Consider the following 22,297-nt stretch of genomic DNA (forward strand, 5'->3'; position numbering starts at 1 on the left):
TCACTTGACACTCCTCACACACATCCCAGGGGACAGGACAGAACCAGAGTTCAAAGCTGGCAGTCGGACCTGGATATGAATTCTAGCACTCAATTAACGTGGAGGGCAAGTTACTAAATCTCATTTAGCCTCATCTTCTTTACCTGTAAAACTGGGGTAATATTTACCTCATGGAATGTTTCTGAAGATCAAGTACAACATAGTGAAAATCAAAGTCCCTAGCAGATGTTACATGCTCAACAAGTAAGTATGATTTCCTTTCCTTCTGACACCGGAGTTTTTCCCTGGGACAATGCCTCTATTAGCATTCACAGCCACCGTCCTTCAGGGGGCCTCCCGCCTGCCTGCTTGAGGCACAAGTGGCAACCCCTGCCCAGGACAGAGGCAGATTGGTGGCTGTGCCAGTGCCAGTGGGGAGCCCCTGGCTGGGCTGCCTGAGTGGCCCTATGTCTGTGTGGGCTCTGTGTGGGCCCTGGGTGGTCCAGCCACCAACCCTGCACCTTCCCACATATGTTCCCTCCAAGGGGAACCTTTTCTTTATTTCCTCAATTTTTTGGACATTGGCCTCATACCCGTCCATCAGACTGTTTTATGTCTATTCTCCCCAAAGGACTATGGGACAAGGGCAGGCTTCCCAAACACCTTCTCCTCTCTCCCCCCTCCCTCAACCTGCACATCTCGAGCCAGCTCTCAGTGGCAGGGTTTCAAGCATGTCTTTTCCACTTCCAGGAAAAGCACAGTATTAATTGTGGTTCTGGAACCAAAGTGCCTGGGTTCAGTTCCAACTCCATTTCTCACTGTTTCTGGTGTGACCTCGGCGACTACTTAACCTCTCTTAACCTTAGTTTCATCCTTTGTAAATGGGGATAACAACACACTTTGGGGGAATTCAATGAGGCACACAGTAGGTACTCAACAAAATTTAGCTCTTTTCTATATTATGTATATATACATAAACGTATCTGGAAGGATATGCATAGAATGGTTTACAGTGGTATGCTTCAGGGAGCATATAGAGAACTTTTATTTGATAGAAACTTATACCATTTTACAAGCATTCGTTATTTTTGTAATTTAAACACACTTTTAACATGAATATACTTGGGTATGGTAAAGAAAAGGAAAGGAGGAGAGGGGAAGGGAGGTGGAAAAAGAAAAGAAGAAGAAAAATGGTCTGCTTGAGGCAGAAGCCAAAGGCTGGATCAGAGTCACGACTGGTTGAGACATTCTGGTTACAGCTTTAGTGCTAGGTGCAGAGTTCCCCATGCCTTGCCAGAGAGAACTTCTGCCATATATATGTCAGCCTTACACAGATTTCCTTCATATTTCCTCCAGTGTTCCAGGTGGGAGTGGGCGTGGGGGGAAGCCCAGCTCCATTGGATTAAGTTATCCTGGGATGGAGAGGTGCAGGCAGGGAGGTTCTGATCTCGTTCATGGTGGGAGAGCTGCCCAGTCCCCTGGAGCACTTTGCGGGGGGCAGGCGGGGGTGTCTCCTGGGTCCCAGGGGAGGAGGGGGTACATCCAGGACAAGCCCTAGGAAGCTTCCACACTACCAGGCAGGAAATGCTTCCAAGGGACCTGGGCATGCCCCCCTAAGAAGTCTAGACCATTTTGCATGAGAGGAATAAGGGAGGGCTCTGTCTATTATTGAAGAATCTTCTGAGCGGTTTCAATTTCCCTATTTCTCCAATGTCTCATGAGATACAGACTGCAGCAAGCAAAGGTTTGTTTTACTACCTTCTGTGCAAGAGTCCCCACAGGGCTACTTACATTTCTCCCCCAACCTAAAAGCTCAGTACTATGCATAGTAAAAAATCATATCCTTTTTTGGTAAGAGCTACATTATCAGAACAGCAAGAGGAATGCTGCCTACTCTTTATGTGTAGCCAAGATATTCATTTAGCAAACCCACATTTCGGACTTTTTCAAAGGGTGAAAACCCTCATTGTTCCTAACTTCCCTCACATCACTTCCGATGGGTAAAAACCTTATCGGCGCACAAAATGCATGCCCCGAGCAGCTTGCATTTCTAGAAAACCACCTCCTGTATAGAGAATGTTCTATGAATGTTTTCAAATTGCAAATGCTATATTGCTTCTGTGTGTCTTCTGGGCTCCACCCAGACAAACACAGCTATTCCTGCTGGCAACTATGAATATGTAATACTGTCCCCACCTTATTAATACCTCTGCTAACAAAGTTCCTGCCAGCCAAGCACATCCTTGTGACCCGTTCCCATCACTATTTGCAACCCCACACTCACCCAATAGAACTGGATCTGCTATAAAGGAAGATGCCAGAAAGGACCCCCAAGAAGGTGGCTTACCTTTCTCATGGCTGCTTGCTGGTGGGGGTGGGAGTGGGGAGGTGACCGGTTTGGACTTGTCATAGTTGTTAAAGCTCTGGCTCCGTCGGTTGTTAGCAGTGGCTGACCCTCCGCGTGTTTTGGCCTCGTTGCCTGCAGCGGATACCCTCGCGGTAGGACCTGGAAGTCTAAAATGCAAAAGCAACAGAGTAATGGCTTCAGTCTCAGGAGAACAGCAGTACCTCAGAAGGTACTGCAGTCATGCAGGAGGTAAAAGAAACCATTCAAGACATCGGGTCGGTGGCGGTTTGCCAGTCCAAGGACTTACTGGAACCACCACAAACATCTAGGCTAGTAATGACCCCAGTAAAGTCCAAAAGCCAAGTGTCAGTAGTTTTCCTTTGAACACAGAGAGAAATATATGAATATGTCTGCTGATTAGAAATACAAAGCTCGGGAGTTCCCTGGTGTAATAGTGGTTAGGATCCTGGGCTTTCACTGCTGTGGCCCAGGTTCAATCCCTGGTCGGAGAACTGAGATCCCACAAGCCACACAGCATGGCCAAAAAAAATACAAAGCTCATCTTCCTTTTTCTCTTGGATGAGTAATTTTACTTTTCAATAGGGCCAAACCATGTCATCTCTAATTCTATCAAGGGCAGAACATAAAGGCCTGTTAAGACTCTACTTGTGTGTGCATCTCTTTTGACAGATATTGAAAATGGTTTTTGCCATAATCTAGGGATGTAAGTATCAAGAAAAAGATATAATTTATGATGGTCAGAAAGGAAACTGCTACCTCAGAACCCAACTCATCTGCAATGAAAAATTATGTACTGGATGGAAACATTTGTTCAGACATACATTTTCCTTCAACATCTGAAAACCTGTCTCCATAGACATTACTCTGAGTCTGAAGCTCAGCTTCTCTGCACAGTAGATGGATAAAATCATACATTCTTTCTGTAAAATGAGCAGGAATCTGTTAGCCTAAAGACAAACACACACTTTCCCTTTAAATAAAACACTTCATTTTTGGGTGGTTTGGGAAATAAAGTCAGTAGACTAATCTTTGGTAATGTGTCTAAAGATATTATGGCCCATTCCCCAAAGAGTTAAGGCTATGACTCCGCAAATCAGAATTTTGGTTCAGGGACTACTACGTGGACTCTTTCCAATCATTAAAGTTGAAAGATGAATAAATGATGAAATATTTAGTTATATCTTTCAGCTAAAACCCACTTAGCAGTGTTGAAAAGCCACTGGAACCTCAGCTGACCAGCATTAGATCTAGCGATAAGTCTGAATTTTCAACTCATAAAGCTTTCAGCCTTCTCTTTCCACACAAATCTCTAAGCACCAAAGAAGTCTGCAGTCTGGAAGCATTTTAGATAGAAGCAGGCAAACGCTTTAAACTTTTTCTTGTTGGCTGAGCAAGAAAAGATGGCTGGAGAGTAAACAGAGAACATGAGCTGGTGTGAGAGGACTGTAAGATTTATACAGTTAAGAAGAACCTGGCCCAGTTCCTTAACTGGGAGCTAGGAGAGAAGGAAGGCAGTGAGTTCTTCCCCCCAAAAGTGGCAGAGGGAAGGCCTCACTTCCCACTGCATTAGGAGGATTTGCCCCTCTGTTAATTTACCCCATCTTGTTTAGTGAAGATATTCACTGCATGAAGACAGGCACAGAGTGGGGTGCAAAACCAGCAGTGCCAGTGCCTGTGTTTGTGGACCAGAGGCGGCCAGGTCAACTGATCAAGGAGGTCCAGCAATGGGATCTTGGTACCTCTCGGTTCTGCTTCCAATGCACACAGCACCCTGCAAGCCCTCCAAGACGGACAATGTTACCCGAGGACTCACAGCCAATGGCAGAACTACTGCAGGTGCAGACATGGGGCTCCTCAGGGCTGGACTCTGCAGGAGTCTGTATGCCCACAGATAGGCCTGCAAAAGGATTATGGACATGTTCCAAAATGATGTCACAGCAACAGTTTTAAGTGGTGCAGGGTAACACAGGTGACAGTATTCTACTCCCGTGGCAAAGAACAGGGAAGCAAAAAGCAATGAGGAGGGGAAAGATGCGTTCCAACGAGGAGGGGAAAGATGCGTTCCAACGAGGAGGGGAAAGATGTGTTCCAACGAGGAGGGAAAAGATGCTTGAGAGGCCCCACTGCCCTCACCTGGGACTGGACCACAGATTTTTCAGAGCAGCACAGGGCCTTTATAGAGGCAAGAAATCAAAGTATTGGATGGGATGGCCACAACCTTGAATGAGGTAGGCAATTTGGTCCTCTGTGAGGCAGTGTGGTACAATGGATAAAATATGAGCTTTTTCCATACAAATATGGACATGACATTGGGCCAGTCTTATGATCTGAGATTCACGTTCCATATTTGTCACTTTGGAATAATAGTAAAGTACCCAATGGGATAGCTGTAAACTTGGAATGGGACTTAAGGTCCAGCTTGTTGTAAGTACTCAATGCATGCTGGTTCCCCTTATCAACCTTTCTGCTGAGCACAGATTCATAAAGGAATTGGACATTGTCATAAAGAAAACATGCTATGGTAGAAAAAAGAACCAGACAAATAAGGAAGGAATCAGGCAGATCTAGGTTAAAGCAGCAATAGAGAGCTGGACAAAAATCAACACACAAGAGTTGGAGATCAACATTTCCAAAGAGGCAAGACAGGTTTTGGCAGACAGGATTCATCATCTCCCTAAGGAACATTCGAGGAGAGAAACTGCTTCATCCAAGCGTCTGTGACGAAGACCTTACACTTGGGGTACCTCTGAGCCATCTGTGGGGTCCAGACTGAAACATCCCCAGTCTTGGATTAACTGAGACGGCTCTGGTTTCCCAGGGGTGGTCACCATCAGATCCTCTTCCTTGAGTCAGAACCTAGAGGTGCTACTCTGATGGGAGTGACCCATCCTTCAAATGGCTACAGGTTGTACCAAGTTTTCTGAGACATGGAAGAGGTCTCGAAGGCCTTGAGGGCAGCTGACATGACAATAAGGGATGGTTGGCACATGCCGAGCCATCAAAAGCCACCATAAAGCTCAAGCCAACTCATGTCACCCTCTACCTCATCACCATTACACCCTAGTAAGGACAGCTCCCTTAACTTGACCAAAGGGGAACATTGGATGGAGACCAAGTAACTTCTTCCAAGTGTCAGAAGGAATCTATGTGAACACTGTGCTTTAAAACTTGGGTTCTGTTGCGGATGGGGTTGGACAGTGCTTGCTCCAAAGCAAGCCTCCTCCATCCCTCTGAAATTTTCAGCAGTCTGCCTCACGAACAAAGGCCATGAATCAATGTGTGATGGATGGGAAATAAGGTAAAAAAGCTTCGTTTGGATCCACCCAGGAGGGAACCAAAACATCCCTTGGGATGATGAGTCAATCCACAAACTGAATTAATTCAGACTGAATTGTGAATACAGGATTTCAAAGGCAAAGGTGACCACGAGATCCTAAAATACCTGAGCAATCCAGGTGAGGGACCTGGACTTCGCAAACTGAAGCAGGGATGTGCTATGTGTGTGTTTCTGAGTCCTTCCTCACCCCAATTCATCTGTTGAGACTGTAATGCCCAATGTGATGGTATTAGGAGGTGGGGCCTTTGCGAGGTGATTAGGTCATTAGATAGAGCCCTCATGAGTGAGATTAATGCCCTTATAAACGAGGATCCAGAAGCCTAGCTTGCCTCTTCCACCACGTGAGGACACAGCGAGAAGTCAGCAGTCCGCAATCTGGAAGAGGGCCTTCACCAGAATCCGACCAGGCTGGCACCTTGATCTTGGACTTCCAAGCCTCCAGAACTGTGAGCAATAAATTTCTGTTGCTTGTAAGTCATGCAGCCTGTGGTGTTTTATCATCGTGGCCCAAAAAGATTATCACAGGGTTCTAGCTCAATCTTATCCAGATCTTAAGGGGCTGATTGACCCTAGCTGACATCTCAATTACATACGCATTGATAAAAGAATATGAAAGGTCAGAAGTAATTCAAAGAAGAGAAATAATGACCTCGGAAGTTGTTGGAATGGTCAGGGAAGGTTCCAAATAAAAGCGACCCCAGAGCAAGATGTGGCATGTGGAATGAGAATGTGAGTAGAGGGCAAGAAGGTAGCGGGCAGAGGTGTGATGCAGAGGGAAGCTTGTAAAAAAAAAAAAAAAAAAAAAAAAAAAAAAAAAAAAAAGCACTGAAGAAAGAAAGGGCCAGTGTGTGCTGGGGCTTGGGGGACAGCGTGGGAGGAAATGAGGCTGGAAAGCCAGGCGGGGGCAGCCTTCAATGTCACACTATGAACCTTGGACTTGGTCCTGTCCTCCAGCAAGGAGGCATTCATTAGGGAAGCTGAGAACAGAGCCAGAGTTGAAAAGCAGAGTAGCTTCCAGGTCACAGTCACACAGGCCCCTGGCTAACATTCTGAAGTTCATTACTGTTAACATCCTTGTGCATCAGGAGAACTTCTCTCAAGCCCCAGCCTGCAAGTAGCTGCTGTCTGTCCATTAGCATCATTCTGCTGCAGAGCTGGGTCTTGCTCATGTGGAACAGCTGCAGATACCAAAACAGCTGCTGCCCAGCGATACCTGCCTCATCAAGAAAAAGCAGAGAGAGGAGAGTGCAGCAAGTCAACCTCGAGTCATCTACACCCTGCATCATCCAGAGTGCCAGAAGGTTTCAACGGCTCCTTTGCAAGAGGGACTCTACTTCCCATGATCATCCCATGTCCAAACAACAGTTACAGAATGAGAGGACACAGATGTGTTCTCTGAAACACACACACGTTGCTTTTTTAAAAAATGAAGTTTAAGGGAAGAGGTGTAACAAAGAGGCAGAAGGAAAATCCTGCTGCTATGGGAGCTATGGTCAATTTCTCCAACATGTGCACAGCCGAGCAGGCAGGATGGTAAGACTGTTGTTCCTGGCACATAACCTGTGCGTGCATCCCGGCTCCACGCGTTGTACGTGCTGATGGGAAGAAAGCCGTTCCTCTCCCCCAAACCACTTCAAAGGCTGGGAGCAGAAGATGGCCCTCCCAGGAAAGATGGCAGCTTGTGTGCACATGCTCAGGACCTTGGGGGGGGGGGGGGCGGAGGTCATAATTGGAGATGCTTTTGCTAGACAAGATGATTAAATGCTGAACCTCTCAGCTCCATGGCATCTGCTTTTCAGCAGCTGGGCAGAGACGGCTGAACTACTGGCCACACTGATTCTTCTCCACGAGATGGTCGCATAGAGATCGACTCTGTGAGACTCGCTAGAGCTGGCCCAGATCAACCCAAACCACCAACATCACCCTATCAGCTAGTTATGGTGCACTGATTACATGCCAGGTTGCAAAGGACTGGAAATGACTTTATTTAGTCCACATAGCACTGTGAGTGAGGCAGGACTACCCCATTTTACCAGTAAGGAAACACAGGCTCATGGAGATTAAATAATTGGCCCAGGTAACATAGTAAGTGGTGAAAACGGGGTTTAACAGGTTTGACTGCGAAGCTGCACTTTTCGTCACCATGCTTCAGTGCCTCCCACAGGTAGAATAAGCCTAAATACCTGAGGCTCACCAGGGATGCCAAGAGGCAATATACAGTGATCAAAGGTGGAAATTCATGGAAACCCTTCATCCCTGTACCAGTTCCCTCCATAAGCCCCTTCCCCGTAGATTCAAGATGAGGCTTCCCACCCTGCTCAACATCCTTGGTGCCTATCTAGGTGTTTGGCTCTGGCTGGTGTTCAATCAATGTTTGCACCTGAACAAGAGACCTATTTCCAAAGCTCTGGGAGAGGTATCCTGCTCAGCCAGAGGGGTAGGTAGGGCTGTTCCTTTTGGCAACCAGACTTTACTACTACCCCTGGTGGTGCCTGATCAGCTAAAATGTTTACCAAGACTGTGCTCAAGTCTAGGGGCGGGGAAGTGGGGGGGAGCCGAAGGCAAGGAGTGTTAGATGAATAATAAAATGAAGACCATCCCTTTGTCAGGCTCATCAGAAACAAAATGTATCCAAAAGAAACTCTAGGTGACGGACAGGACCCTGATGGAAAGCCAGACCTCGGCTTCGGTCAACTTGGAAGCCCTGTGCCCAGCACGCCCTCAGGGCAGGGCAGACACGCCCTCATTCTTCAGTTCTTCCTCTCTTCCCCCCCAACCCCACTCCACCTCCTTCCATCATTTGGGACTGATAATAATAGATCATTCACGGGATGGGCATGTGCTTCCAATTAGATTCTTTCCCAACTAGTTCCTGTTTTCTCTCTCTTCCAGAAGTAAGCACATCGGGGGAACAAACACTAGATTTCAGGTTTCCTCCAAGCTCCCCACCCCCTTCCTTTCCTGTGTATGGACTTTGCATGACACTCAAAACACAAAAAATGGGATCCCAGGTTACCAGTGCAGTGGTGGGGAGAGGCTGTCTATCTGACTTGGGCCTCGTGCTGTTGGGAAAGCAGTCACTCTCTAGCAGGGTGCTATGGACTCATGTTTGTGTCCCCTGCTCCCCAAATACATCTGCTGTCATCCCAGTGTGACGGTATCTGGAGATGGGGTCTCTGGGGGGTAATGAGGTCATGAAAGTGGAGCCCTTGTGATGGGGTTGGTTAGTGCCCTGGAAGAAGAGACAGAGACGGGAGAGCTTGCTTTCTCTCTGCTCTCCACCATGTGAGGACGCAGGAAGAACACAGCCATCTGGAAAACGGGAAGAGGGCTCTCACCAGAACACGACCATGTTGGCACCCTGATCTTGGATTTCCCAGCCTCCAGAACTGTGAGAAATAAATCTCCATTCAGTCACTCAGTCTATGGTGATGTGTAGTAGCAGCCTGAGCAGACTAAGACACATGCCTGTGAGATGCAGTGATGAATGTAGGTCCTCCAGAACCAAGTCTGGGTAACATGCTGACTTGTTCTACAGAGAAGCAGCTGCCCTGTGGCTTCTCCCTGCACCCAGACGGATCCTGAGTTGGGCCTCCCCATGCGTAAGCTTTTTAGAAAAGTTAACTGATTAGAAAAGGCACCCACCTGGAGCCTAAGAGCGTGGGGCAGCAAGCAGACGTTCTGTACCTATTTGTTGCATGAATACAGACAGAAATGCAGTCTGGGCATCCCTTTACCTTTACGTGAGAATTCAATGAAAAAGAAATACCAGCCATAATGAGGAGGAGACTCTGTTTCTGTCAGGATGCTACAAGGGCAACATGAGGCAAAGGCCAGGAGGAATGGCTGAAACGTAAGATTTTAAAAAGCAGCCTCAACAACCACATAAGTACCGGAATTCAAGGAGGAGGAGGGGGCGGGGAGAGATGTAACATAGTGGTTAAAGTGAGGGGTCTGGGGTTAGATTACCTGGGCTCAAATCCTGGTCTTTCCACTTTCTGTGTGACTTTGATAACTTACTGAGAACTTCCTAAATTTTAGTTTCCTCATCTGTAAAATGGGGATAATAACATGACCTACAGCAAGAAGACCGATGTGAAGATTAAAAAAGATAATGTATTCAAATTGGCACATAATAAGCATTCAATAAAAGTTAGCTGTTGATACCTTTAAAACAGAGTAGATACAGGGACATAACTGGCGTTTGCCATACCCTGAAACAGGTCCTGACAGGATGCGGTAGATGCCAAACTGAGTCAAGAGAATTAGTGAGCAGCCCTAATTTTTATTTTCAGGGAACTGAGGTGATCTGTCCATGGTACACATGGTACACAAGAGCACCCAGAAATAAAAATGACACATTGCCTTATTGCCTTGTCTCCTCTGAACAACTGGATTCATGCTTCAGGTCTTTAAAACTCAAGAGAAAACCAATCCCACATTAGTAATTTTAATGACAGCACCAATAACAAAAAGCATAACACACATAAATGAGATGCAGGTGAGGTGGGATCAGGGCCAGGACAGAGCAGGGAGCCAAACTCATCATAAAACTACTATGGAAAACCACCTACAAACTCACCTCTCTAAATCAGAATGGACTTTGATGTCCAAGCAATCAAAGACAAAAAAATCAATGAAATGCAGAAACAATACGTACAACTCAACCTCACTTACAGATCACACACACACACACACACATCCCTTCAACAACCCCATGGCCACTCTCAACTCTCCAAGACTGGGTCATCAGCCAAAGCATGTTTGGTTTTCCCAAACTGCAAACATGACATGGGGAGGGGGACCAAAAGGAAACGCAGCCAGAACAAAAGGAACGAGGGGCTGGGTTGAAACCATGCTTTGCGGGACACGGAGAAAGTCTAACCTAGAGATCTTTTTCTGACCCAGAGTGAAGCGGATGATTTTGCTTTGTGATGAGTCCTTGGAAGATGCACTGCATGATAGGAAAGAAAAAAGTGGAAGAGATGAGTGAGGGGAGAGAAGATGCATTAGACACACAAATAAATAACAGGAGTCCTGTGATAATGCGAATGCCCCTGGGTTTCCCTCTGCCCACTTTTTCTACAATATGCAGCCTTCTTTCTAGGTCTGATTTGATAAATTTCCAACATGAAGAAATTGCTATCGAGATTATCTAAGAACTTTTGTGGTTTTCTTTTTTTTTTTTCTTAACTCCAAATCTCTTTTCTGGTATCAGTCACTATAAGGCCTTCTTCCACAATGACACTGAAGCCAGGGGTCTCGGACAAGTAAACTTTGTAACTTTCTAAAGTATTCAGATGTTTCTATTTTGTATGCTTGTTCTACCAGGGTGGTTTTTCGATGAATGTCCTGAATAGCCCATAAAGTTGACCCTAAACAAGGGTGGAGGTGTTTTCAAGTTTTGCTGGTCTTGGGAATTTTTGCTCTCCATGGTATAAGCAATGATCATTTCAAGTCTTCTGAACTTACTACAGTCTGGGCTTTGAACCATAAATTTATGAATATGAAGAATCATGGTTGGACTAATAAAAGGTTAAACTTATTTATTGCCTTATGAAAGACAGAAATATTTATCTTTCTTGCATCCATACATCTTATGCCACATTCATAAAAGGATATGAGGTGAGAAATACAATGTTAGTGTCATTAAACTTAGGAAGTGAAGGAAGAGACAGAAGTGAATGAATTAAAAAAAGTAATTGTTTGGATTTTTTCTAGAAAGCTAAATATTGATAATATGTAAGGTAGACACAGATGGAGAGGAATTTCATGAGGTGAAATGTGGATCAAGTTCTCAGCCATCACGTAAATTAATGAGAAGAGCTGCAGGTAAAAGTGAGTCTCTATTCGGCGGCCATCACAGAGGAGTTGCTGTGATTCCTTCATGCCGATATCTCAAATTTCCTTGCTCAGCTTCCACAACTCTCTTATTAACAAACACTACGGAAAAGCTGTAAAGTTTTAGTATTTGCTATCCTGAGAGGTACTGTATTTAGGCATGTTTGTATCTGGCAGAGTTCTAATGAAGGATCAACACAAACCTGGTATTTGGGGGTTGCATCAACATTTGACGTTAATGATCAAGGGTCTGAACCATTATCCTTGGGACTTTGGTTATCAAAGTCAGAATTTGGGGATAGAAATACAATGAAACAAAGCCAGGGAAGTGATTTTACTACTCTTAAATTTACAGCCAGAGCATGAGCATGGGGTATCACATCTCTAGACCTTGAGAACAAGATTATCCTCTGGAAGTAAAATTAGAAACTATCAGTATATAATGGATAAAACAAATCATCTGCGAAAGTAACCCAATATGGGCCAAATAAGGGATGAATGAGGACATACAGCAACTCCAGAGCCCAGTTTGTGTCACCACATTGCAGGGTCAGGGGGTCATGATGGCAGGAACTACTCTGGAAAAAATGGATATAAAAACCTGGCTTAAGTGAGTTTGGCTCGTCTTTAGGTAAAGCATTTATTTTTTATTTTTAAAAATTTCTGGCTACCTCGCGTGGCATGCAGGGTCCTAGTTTCCCATCCAGGGATGGAACCCCTGCCCCCTGCAGTAGAAGAGCAGAGTCAGTCTCAACCACTGGACTGCCAGGGAAGTCCCCCTAGGTAAAGCGTTTATTAATAGTAGGATGTTTTTTCTTACTGGGAGATGGGTGTCCTGACTGTAACATCTGGTTCTTTTTTTTTTACGATTTTAATTAATTAATTAATTAATTAATTTTTGGCTGTGTTGGGTCTTCGTTGCTGCACGAGGGCTTTCTCTAGTTGCAGCAAGCAGGAGCTACTCTTTGTTGTGGTGCACGGGCTTCTCATTGCAGTGGCTTCTCTTGTTGCAGAGCACAGGCTTGAGGCGCGTGGGCTTCAGTAGTTGTGGCACATGGGCTCAGTAGTTGTGGTGCATGGGCTTAGTTGCTCTGCGGCATGTGGGATCTTCCCGGACCAGGGCTCGAACCCATGTCCCCTGCATTGGCAGGCGGATTCTCAACCTCTGCGCCACCAGGGAAGTCACCATCTGGTTCTTCTGAGAAGACAAATGCTTACTATGGAAATGGATGCCTCAGGCTAGCATAGCTCAGTGACAAAAGCCCAGTGTTTCTCAACACATGTTCCTTGGAACGCTATGCAATGAGATGCTCTATAAAATAAGAGTTCTGTGGCTCAGTTTGAGAATGCTTTCTACGTTGCCTTCTGAAGATTCCCAGTACACATGTGTTCCTCCCCCCACCCTAACCCCCCCCCGGCCCCCGACTTCCTTATCTCAAGAAATGCCACCATTTTCCTAACCGCTCAAGCCAGAAATCTCGGCTTTATCTGTGATTCCTCTCTCCCTCACTCTAGATAGTCCATCTACTATCAATTCCTCTCTCCCTCACTCTAGACAGTCAATCTACTAGATAGTAGTTCTGTTGGCTCATCCTCCAAAATATCCTGAACTGGTCCATCTCCATGTTTGCTCTACCACCTTGATCGAAGCCACTGTCATCTAGAGGACCATGGAAGCCTCTTAGCTAGGGTCTTTCCTTCTATTCTTGACCCTCCCACAGTCTTATTCTCCAGAGAGGAACAAAAGTGACTAAAAAAACAAACAAACAAAAAAAACTGTAAATCAAATCAAGTCTCTCTCCTGCTCAAGACTCTCCAATGGCTTGATACCTTTAGAATGAAATATCCACTCTTTAGCCTGTAGAGCCATCACTGTGACCTCATTTCAAGGGCCATGGGACTACAGAACTCTAGGGGCCACCGGTCAGCCCTCTTTGCTTATAGGCTGCCTTTCACTTCACACCCCCTTCACCCACTGAACTCCAGCCACACTAGCCTTCTTTCTGCTCCTCCAAGCTGCCAAGCTTACCCCTACCACAGGGCCTTTGCACCGGCTGCTCCCGCTACCTGATCTATTCTACACCCGCATGGACAGCTCCCTGTCATTCATATTTCCACTTTGGTGTCATGTCCTCAGAGAAAGCTTACCATCACCCCAACCTAAATTATCAACCCGGTCCCTCTGACCCCATTATCTTATTGTACTACCACCATCGGATATTTCTCTTCCCCTTTTGTTTGCCTGCCCTCCTCCAGTAGAAAGTAGAGAGCAGGCACCTTGGCTATCTCATTCACCCTTGAGCCCCCCAGTGCCTAGGACAGTGCCGGGCACACAGCAGAAGGCATTCAAACACTAACTGGATAAATGAATGCATATTGGCCGATTCAAGGATCTGAGTAGACCCTGCAGTAACAGTTACACAACTTAACCCAGAGGATTTCCCAATTTTTTCCCCCATAGAACCCTTCCCCTGCATGTTACCATCCAGGGAATAAGCACTCTGCAAAATGCAGTGTGGGAAATGATGTCCTGATCATTTAATCATCCAGGTCCACCGGGGATCTCGGAGCAGAGAATGGCTCCCACCCAGGTGGTTCTTCAAGGCAAAGGTGCCTTGGCTGGCTGCCTGGGTGCCTGTCCCTCACTGCTAGTGCAGGCTTTCCTACTAGCCCACGCATGTCCATAACGGGGCCTGGATATAATTCGATAATCAGTTAGGGGCTCTGAGTTACATCACATCGATAGATGTGCTGGTTGTAACACCATCACAATTGGGAAACAGCGCTTCTCCTGCGGAAAAAAAGCTGTAACCATCTATAAGGCAGCTGCTTTGTTTGAACCACTTTGTGCTTTGCCTAACTACAATGGCCTACTAAGGGTATGACGGTGTGTGAGAAAACCTACGATTATTAATGCTGGTGCTTCGGGGAACTGGAAAGGAAAAGCCATTACCCTTTAGCATATGTTCAATGAAATCAAGCAATCAATTCGATCAGTGGCCTTTAGGTTTGATAGCTAAAGGTTTATGGCTTAAAAAAAAAAACAAACAATTATGGTGGACTTTTCTCCAGAACTTTACTATGAGTCAAAAACTTTCTAGTTCCTAATCTCCTCCTTCTTTTGTCATGAAAACAAATGTTTTACGAGGTGATCGTCTGCAGATCACCTGTTTAGGAATGCATCTATACACTGTAACAGAGTAGATGGAAACTGCCCCAGCGTTCTGCTAGCGTTATCATTCTGTGGCGAGTCCCTCTGGCAAGCGTGGGTCCCTCTGGAAACAACAAACAAAATCTAGGTCCTAATCCAAAAAGCAGAGGGCCACAGCTGACACTGCTACCCGGTCTCTAAGGTCAACAAAAGTCAGTCACATTTAATGGTAACTGCTCCCCATGAGGGGATGCCGGCCCCCTCAGGGAAGGGGGAATGCCTCTTTCCCTGCTAAAAACCACCGGCCATCTTTCTTCTGTGTTCTCAGTATTTCTCTTCTGGCAAAGCAGAGGCATCTGCTGGAGAACTTTTGCCTCCACTAAGGGAAATTACTTGCACGTATAACACTGAACACCCAGCTTGTAGGCAGACACGCAAAAGAAATTTGAAGTCTATTTTAGGGGCTGTTGATTGCCTACGAACGTGTGCGTGGGTAATAGGCCAGAGTTCAGGCAGGAGCAGCTAATTAGCTCTGGCTGCTGGCGATTCTGATCTATAAAAGTACACATCTCCGCCAGGCACATCCATTTCAAGGTCACGCTAATTCCCCACTAACTACCGGCAGTTCTCAGCATCGAAGAGGCGCAAATGACACACACGTCCGGCACAGGCTAGAATGTGGTCAGTGGGGCAGAAGACCCCTGAAAAAAAAGCAGAAGTATCATTTGGAGAGGAGAGCCCACCTGGACTGCATCTCAGCTTGTGCTTTGGACGGCTGGTGCGGCGCTGGCTGGTGAGGCTGGCACGGGGCTTGGGGAGCGGCGGGCACCTGTTGCTGAGGAGCGCCAGCCTGGCACTGGGAGGGGGCCCCGGCCGCCGGGGACACGGAGGGCAGCAGTGGCGAGGGGAGGTGCGGCTTCTGGGGCTGCTGCTGCTGCTTGTACCGCGAGAGGCTGAAGAAGAGGCCTAGAATGGCCTTGAGGTTTCCATTCCTGATCTCTGCAAGACAGTGAAGAGGCCCTGGTTAGAGGAGGAAGCCTTTCTGCGGAGCCCTGTCTCGCACCCTTTCAAGAGGCTGCTTCAGCCCTCGCACGAGTTTTAATTCCTCTAGGATATGACAGATTTCCTGAACGCTTAATTGGTGTCCCAGTCAATTAAAATCAGGCCTAAACCACAAAGAAATTAGTTGATTCTCCCCACTGGGATTAGAGTGGATACCCGAGGCAAGCGGCAACTGGGATGTCTGGTGAGTGCCAGGGGGAAATTCTCAGGAAGGACACAACCGAAAAAGACAGAGTCCCGAGCAAGACTGTGCTTGTTCAGGACACAGAGCAAGCCGTCCAGGGACAGAGGCACCGCGGGAAACTCACCGGTCTCCACGCGGCCCTGCCCAATCCGTGCTCTGCGCTTCAAGCCACCCGGAGTGAGCCAGTGGCTGCCGACCCCCTCCAAAACCCTCGCCCTGCTTCGCCCAATCATCCTGCCCTCAGATGGCTCTGTGTCTCTCTTGCCCGTTGAATAAATAACTTGAACTTGGGGTGGGCGTGGGAATAGGAGATAGGGGTTGTTTCCATAAAGAACTCACACAAAAATTCTCCTATATTAAAAGAAATCTGTGCAGAGTGGGGCTAAGAAAATTTTTTATTCCAGACGTAATTTTTCCGATGTTAAAAAACGCATTTGCCTCGAGCCATGCATTAAGCGCTGCAGAGAAGGAATAAAATATTTATTCACAGGCAGAGACTGTGGATGCAAGTGTGTTTCCCCTTGGGCAATCCCTCTTTTCTGCAGTTCTTTTAACACCAGATGCTGATGGCCAGGGTCTAAACTGACCCTGAGGGTAAAGTAATAGGGCCACCCAGCATGGGGGACAGAGAAGAAGGAACCTAGGGGCTCCCTCTGCTTTGCTTCTACCCTTAGGCAGAATTTCTTTTTCTGAACTGGCAAGGGGGTTAGAGGGAGTGGGGTTGGAGGAAGGGAAGCCCCCCTCCCCTGTGTGGGTAACACACACCTCCAGGTTAGCCCCAGGCTGGGCAAGAGGATGCTGACAAAGGAACCAGAGTTTCCTCCAAGGACCAGACCAGTTGAGGGGCAGAAGGCATGAATGGGGTTCTTTCAGAAACAAGCCCCATTCCCTGCAAGCCTGTCAGTGCCCTGGGGTGTGATCCTGCTGATTAGGTCAGGCTGAATTACTTCCTGTTGGAGAGTTCCTCTTTCCAGCCTCTGAAGAAACTGACAATACAAACTACTAAAATCCAACTTTCACCCTCTGCTTTGGAAGCTAGCATGTGCTGATTGTGGGACAAAACCGTCAGGAGCCCAGCTTTCGGAAACCCAAAGCCATGAGTTGCAGTCTGTACTCTACCACTTACTAGCTATGCAACCCTGGACAAGCCACTTAATCTCTCTGGACCTCAAATGACAATATTGACACAGCTTGCCCCATCACACAGGGTTGTTTTGCAGATCAAACCAGAGCAGAGATGTGAAAGCACAACTGTAAACAGTCACGTCCTTCACTGGTCTTGGTTACTGTATGACCACAGCAGCCTCAGAATCCTGTAGGAGATTCCCATGCAGTTCCGGTTTCATGCCTTAAAAATTATGGTTTTTACCATGTGACCTTATAATTTATCATGCAAATTACATCATTTTTGAGAGTGGGAGGGAGAAGTTCTTGATTACATTAGGAAAACAGGTGTAAGCCAGGGCTGACTTGGACAAGTCAAGATGCTCGTAAACCACTGTGTGCAATGCAGGGAGCACAGAAAGTTTCCCCAGATGTGGGAAAGTCCCCCAGTTTCTTTGGGTGGCTCAGCTTTAACCCTTCAGCTCTGCTTCCTTCTCCATCCTAAGGAAATCAGAGGAGAACACACCTGTGGCCCGTTCCGCTTCTGCTTCTAAATGTTCTGACAGGGACACCAATGTCACAGAGTGTGAGGCTTGGCTGGGATGATTCAGTTTATAGATTGAGTTTTTGTAAGATTCAACCTCTGAGTCTCAGTGTTCTTCTTTAAGATGGGCCTTTTCCTCATGGGCAGATGGAGGGTAAAGGGACACACCCCTGGGCCCTCGGCTGGACGGTGACGGGAGGCAGGACAGAATCAAGAGCTGGCGTGCAGGTGACGACCTGTTAAGGAACTCGGGAAAGCAATTTCCCCTCAAAATTGAATCCCTTGAAGGGTGCAAACAGAGCTATAATCATGACAGATGAAATCTGTGTAAGATTTTAGTGCCTTTTATAGAGTTACTACTAATTAGTATATATCAAGAGAAGCTTTTTACATACATGATCCCGTTTAATCCCTACAACCTGGAAAATGAGGCCTATTATCTCCCTTTTACTTAAGGGGAAACAGAGGCTCAGAAATGTCTGAAACCTCTGCAAGTTAATAAATGCTGGAGCTGGGATTTGAATCGAGGTTTTTCCAGCTCAAAGCCCAGGCTCCCAACATGGTGTAACCAGGCTTACTTACATACCCATCATGGGTCGTGTATTGAAAAGCACACCAGATAATGTTTTATTTAAGTTAGCTCATGGCCATATAAGTATTCTTTACTCTCCTTCTAGAAGTATTCTTGTATTATGGGATGTGTCAAATATCCCATAATACATTTTTTTAAAACCATGCAAGAAAAACAAAGGAGGGAAGAACTAGCAATTCAGCATATCCAAGGGCTCAAGGGTTGCCCCCTGCAAAAAGCAGGCATATCCACATCGGGACCCCCTTAACCTACCTGCCCAGCCCAGGGCAGATGAATGGAGCTGGCTCCGTCATATTCTCTCCCTGCTGTGGATGTTCAGTCATTTATTGTTCATAACTGTTCTATTATTCCTGAAAACATCTTTTTATTTGTGACACAGCGCAGTGCTCCCATAAATACACTTTTTCTTAGGAGGAAGCATTTTTATTGTAAAGATCACTGATTATTAGAGCCACAAAGACTTGGGTTTGAATCTCTCTAGTCCATCATTTATGGACTTCAAAGTTTTTCCAAGAGTCAACCTCTCTGAGCCTGTTTTCTTCTTTAAAACTGGCATATGTGTGCCACACCTTCCCCACAGGGATGCTATGAGAATTAACAGAGGGTTAATGAGAAAATAAGGGCAACGCACCTAGGACATGGCCTGACTCTGTATTTCCCTTTTTGGTTCAGAAAATACCGTCGTTGTACCTGCGGTCCCCTCAGAACTCAGCACAGAGCTCTTCAACTACGAGAAGACTAAGAAGCCCTTCTTCCTGCACATCCCCTCCAGGCCACAGTCACAGGCGTCAAAAAGAAAATCAACCATGATAATCTCATTTTACAGAAAACTCAATGGTCATCTTTTTAAAACAAACAAACAAACAAACAAACAAACCAGCTCTACTGAGATATAGTTTATATCCATAAAGTCAAGTGTGTGATGACTTTTAGTAAGTTTAGTAAATTCTAGTTTTAGAATACTTCCATCACCCTAAAAAGTGCTCATCTGCAGTCAATTCCCAAACCCATTTCCCCAGGCAACCTCTAATCTGTTGTTTCTATTGATCTGCCTATTCTGGGCATTTCCCCATAAATGGCAATCATGGGATGTGCAGTCTTTTGCATCTGGCTTCTTCCACGGAGCGTAATGTTTTTAAGGTTCATCCAGGTGAGAGCGTTATCACTAGTTTGTTTCTTTATATTGCTGGGTATTATCCCATTACATGGATAGACCACATTTTATCCATTCACTAGTTGGCGGACGTTTGGACTGTTTAATTTTCTTTTCAGAACACAGGACGCAAGCGTGGTGAATGCTCTGTTTGGGATCGAGCCACACAGTTTATGCCATGGGTGGTCCAAAATAGCTAGAATTGTGTTCTCTTCCTATTTCCAAATGGCATTTTTCTGTGTGCCACGAGGCCTGGTAAGTTGGCTCCACAGGCTGTCTAAAAACAAAATCCACCAGCCCACAAAAATGTTCCCCTCATGACATTTCCCGAGGCTTTGGAAAAAGAACATCATTCTGTTTCTGATCAACTATCCTCACCCTCCTGATTTGTAGAGAAGGCAATAACTGTAGACCTAGAGACATATGGCTTGTTCAAGGAGACATGAGCTAGGCTGGTATCTAAACCAGCATGAGAACCCTATTCTTCTTTCTCTCCTATGGCTGCCCCCACGTAAACTGAAGAATAAACTACACGGGCCATAGTCCAATTTCCACTAGAATTCAGTATGGCGTTGATTCTGAACCTCCTTGGGTTCTGACTGATCTCCGTACCCACTGGCTGGCGCTAATCTGCATGGATGCTTTAGGGGGATGTTGGGCAAGAAGGGAGGATAATAGAGTTATTTTCTTTCAACATTGTTTAAAAGAAACCTCAGGCCTGCTTTAGTAAGGCACAATCATTGGAATAATCTAATACAAAGAAACCTGCTTTGTAGGAAAGGGATTGGGAGCCAAAGGGAGGGCTGCCTCAGACCGCAGTCTCAGAATTCCTATTCAATCCCCTTAAGCCACGGTGTAAGGTCACCCGGCTGGTTCGGGATTGTGGATTCTGTGGCATTACTCCTCCAGCTGGGCCGTCTACATCACCCACATTCAGCATGTAACTTTCCACCCCACTCTGGCAGCCCTTCTGTGTACTGCTCAGCAAAGCCCCTCAGTGACTCTGCCCACAGGGGAAGTGGATGAAGGGGTGGGAACAGAGCCAACAGGGCCCCCTGCTGGTGAAGGACAGAAATGGCCCCACTCACTGCCAAACTCAGGTGACGTGGGTAGGAGGAGATGGAGACAATCTACGTGCTGCTTTTACCCTAACGGTCCAGAAAAACCTCCTGCTTTCTGGCTCAGGATGAAAGGAGGAGAAAGCTCAGCATCAGGTCTCTGGCCATCAGGGCAGCACACCCAGGTCTGAACTAATCAAGTCAGCAACCGATTTCACTCCTAAAGCATATACTCCCTGTTAGAGTCACCTGGAAGCATCTTCCTGCCTCTGTTTCTCCAACCTGCAAGACGGATAAAAAGCTAGTCCTTTGTTCCCATCATATTACCTATGCCCCAACTTCTATCTAAATTTCCCTTCACCTTCCTTTTCCGATTGGTGAAAGCCTATTCAACCTGTAAAACCCAGAAGAAACATCACCGTCTCTGAGAAGCCCCTGCCTGTCCCAGGCAGAGCTGATCGTAGCCTTCTTTGGGCACCACTGGATCCTGTACATACCACCAGCACAGCTCTCTCATTAATTGGAATTTAAAGCTAGTTTTGTATGACTGACGTGACTTTCCGTGTACCCCGGTGCCTAGCACTGTGGCTGGCATATAGGACGTGCCCGGCAAATGCGTGCTTAACTAAATAGGATATGTCTTCACCTCCAGACCTCCGCTTCCCCATTACGGGAGGATGGGCTCAGGGCCAGGTAGCGCAAACCCCAGGTGTTCTCGAAACTCCCAGGGATAAAGGCCATTCCTCCTCACAGGAACAGGTTTACAGATGGTTGTGACAGGTGGAGTGAGGGGTTGAAGTGATCTAAAAAATCACCCTGGGGAAGGCTGAGGCCCAAGCTCACAGGACTCTGGCAAGTCTCCAGGAGCAAGCGGATGGGTCCGATCTTGGGGAACACGCAGGGGACAGGAAAAGTCCCAAACCAGCAGCATCTCCACGGGCCTCACCTGGGCCTGCAGCCCCTGCTCGCAGGCATCAGCTGTCTGTGCCCTGGAACAAAGGCTCCCTGTGGCTCTCTCGCAGGCAGGCCAGGGCAGGGCCTGAGCTGCTGAGATGCTTCAAGGACAGGTGCACACACCCTCCCGGGTTCCAAACCTGGCTTTAGTCACTGGGAAAGGGTGGAGATGTGCCTATGAGGCTTTCCAACCGCTGATTTTTTTTTTTTTTTTTTTAAATCAGAGGAGGAGCCTCAGGGCAATCAATCATCTTCAAAAGGAAAACAAAGAGCATTAAAATTACATGATTTCTTTAAACACTATAATGATTTTCTAGTAGTTATGGGGGTGGTTAGAAGTGTAGACAGTGGTGAGCAGTATAAAATACCAGGACTTGAATCAACAGATGTGAGTAGCTTGACCACTACTGACTCTGTAGGCCTCCCTTTTGCCACAAGGAACAATCTCTTTGGGCCGTAGTCTCCTCATCTGTAAGATGGGGTAATACGAATACTGATCTCGGAAGGTTGCTGTGGGGGATTAAATAGGATATAAACTAAAATGTGTATAACACTTAGTCCAGGGGCTGTACCTGGTGGGTCCTCGATACATGATTTCCACTCCTATAACTTAACAGTATGTCAAATGGAGGTACTTCCTGTAGCCCTGAAACTGTGAATAAGGCCCATTTGAGGAAAACAGGCTCTAAGTACCCTTGCTTTGTAAGTTCAAGGAATTGACAGAAGTTGGGACCAGTCACCCTCCCACAAGACTGCACTAGTCCAGAATCAGTCTTACAACCAAAGACCATCATCACCAGCCTCTACCCACCGCGCCCAAAATCAGTATAAGAAGATCCAGATGAGAGAATGTCATTGAGGGTGGGCGTGGGTGGTCATGATTGATGACCACAGAGACAGGATATCTCCCCCCGTCACCAAGGAGCAAGACAGTGGGGTCCTTGCACTCCTTGAAGTCGAGGGAGTAGAG

The 22,297-nt window shown here is 46.5% G+C and overlaps 1 protein-coding gene across 12 annotated transcripts in view; it reads right to left on the reverse strand.

Annotated features, from left to right (window-relative positions):
• NAV2 (neuron navigator 2) overlaps positions 1-22,297 on the reverse strand; it is an 858,870-nt gene that overhangs the window by 225,374 nt on the left and 611,199 nt on the right. For 9 of the 12 annotated variants that reach the window (XR_014231592.1, XM_082342380.1, XM_082342385.1 and 6 more), the window contains exons 5-7: positions 15,420-15,675; positions 10,570-10,638; positions 2,327-2,493 (exon numbers count right to left, since the gene is read on the reverse strand). Coding sequence is in view for 11 of the 12 variants with exons in the window: in XM_082342380.1 (XP_082198506.1) it covers positions 2,327-2,493; positions 10,570-10,638; positions 15,420-15,675 (492 nt within the window). In the remaining variant the exon portion in view is untranslated. The remainder of the gene's footprint in view (positions 1-2,326; positions 2,494-10,569; positions 10,639-15,419; positions 15,676-22,297) is intronic. The other 3 variants (XM_082342386.1, XM_082342382.1, XM_082342388.1) reach the window with 1 other exon arrangement.

The sequence above is a fragment of the Balaenoptera borealis genome (assembly GCF_965194805.1).
Source record: "Balaenoptera borealis genome assembly, chromosome: 11".
Classification (NCBI taxonomy): Eukaryota; Metazoa; Chordata; class Mammalia; order Artiodactyla; family Balaenopteridae; genus Balaenoptera; species Balaenoptera borealis.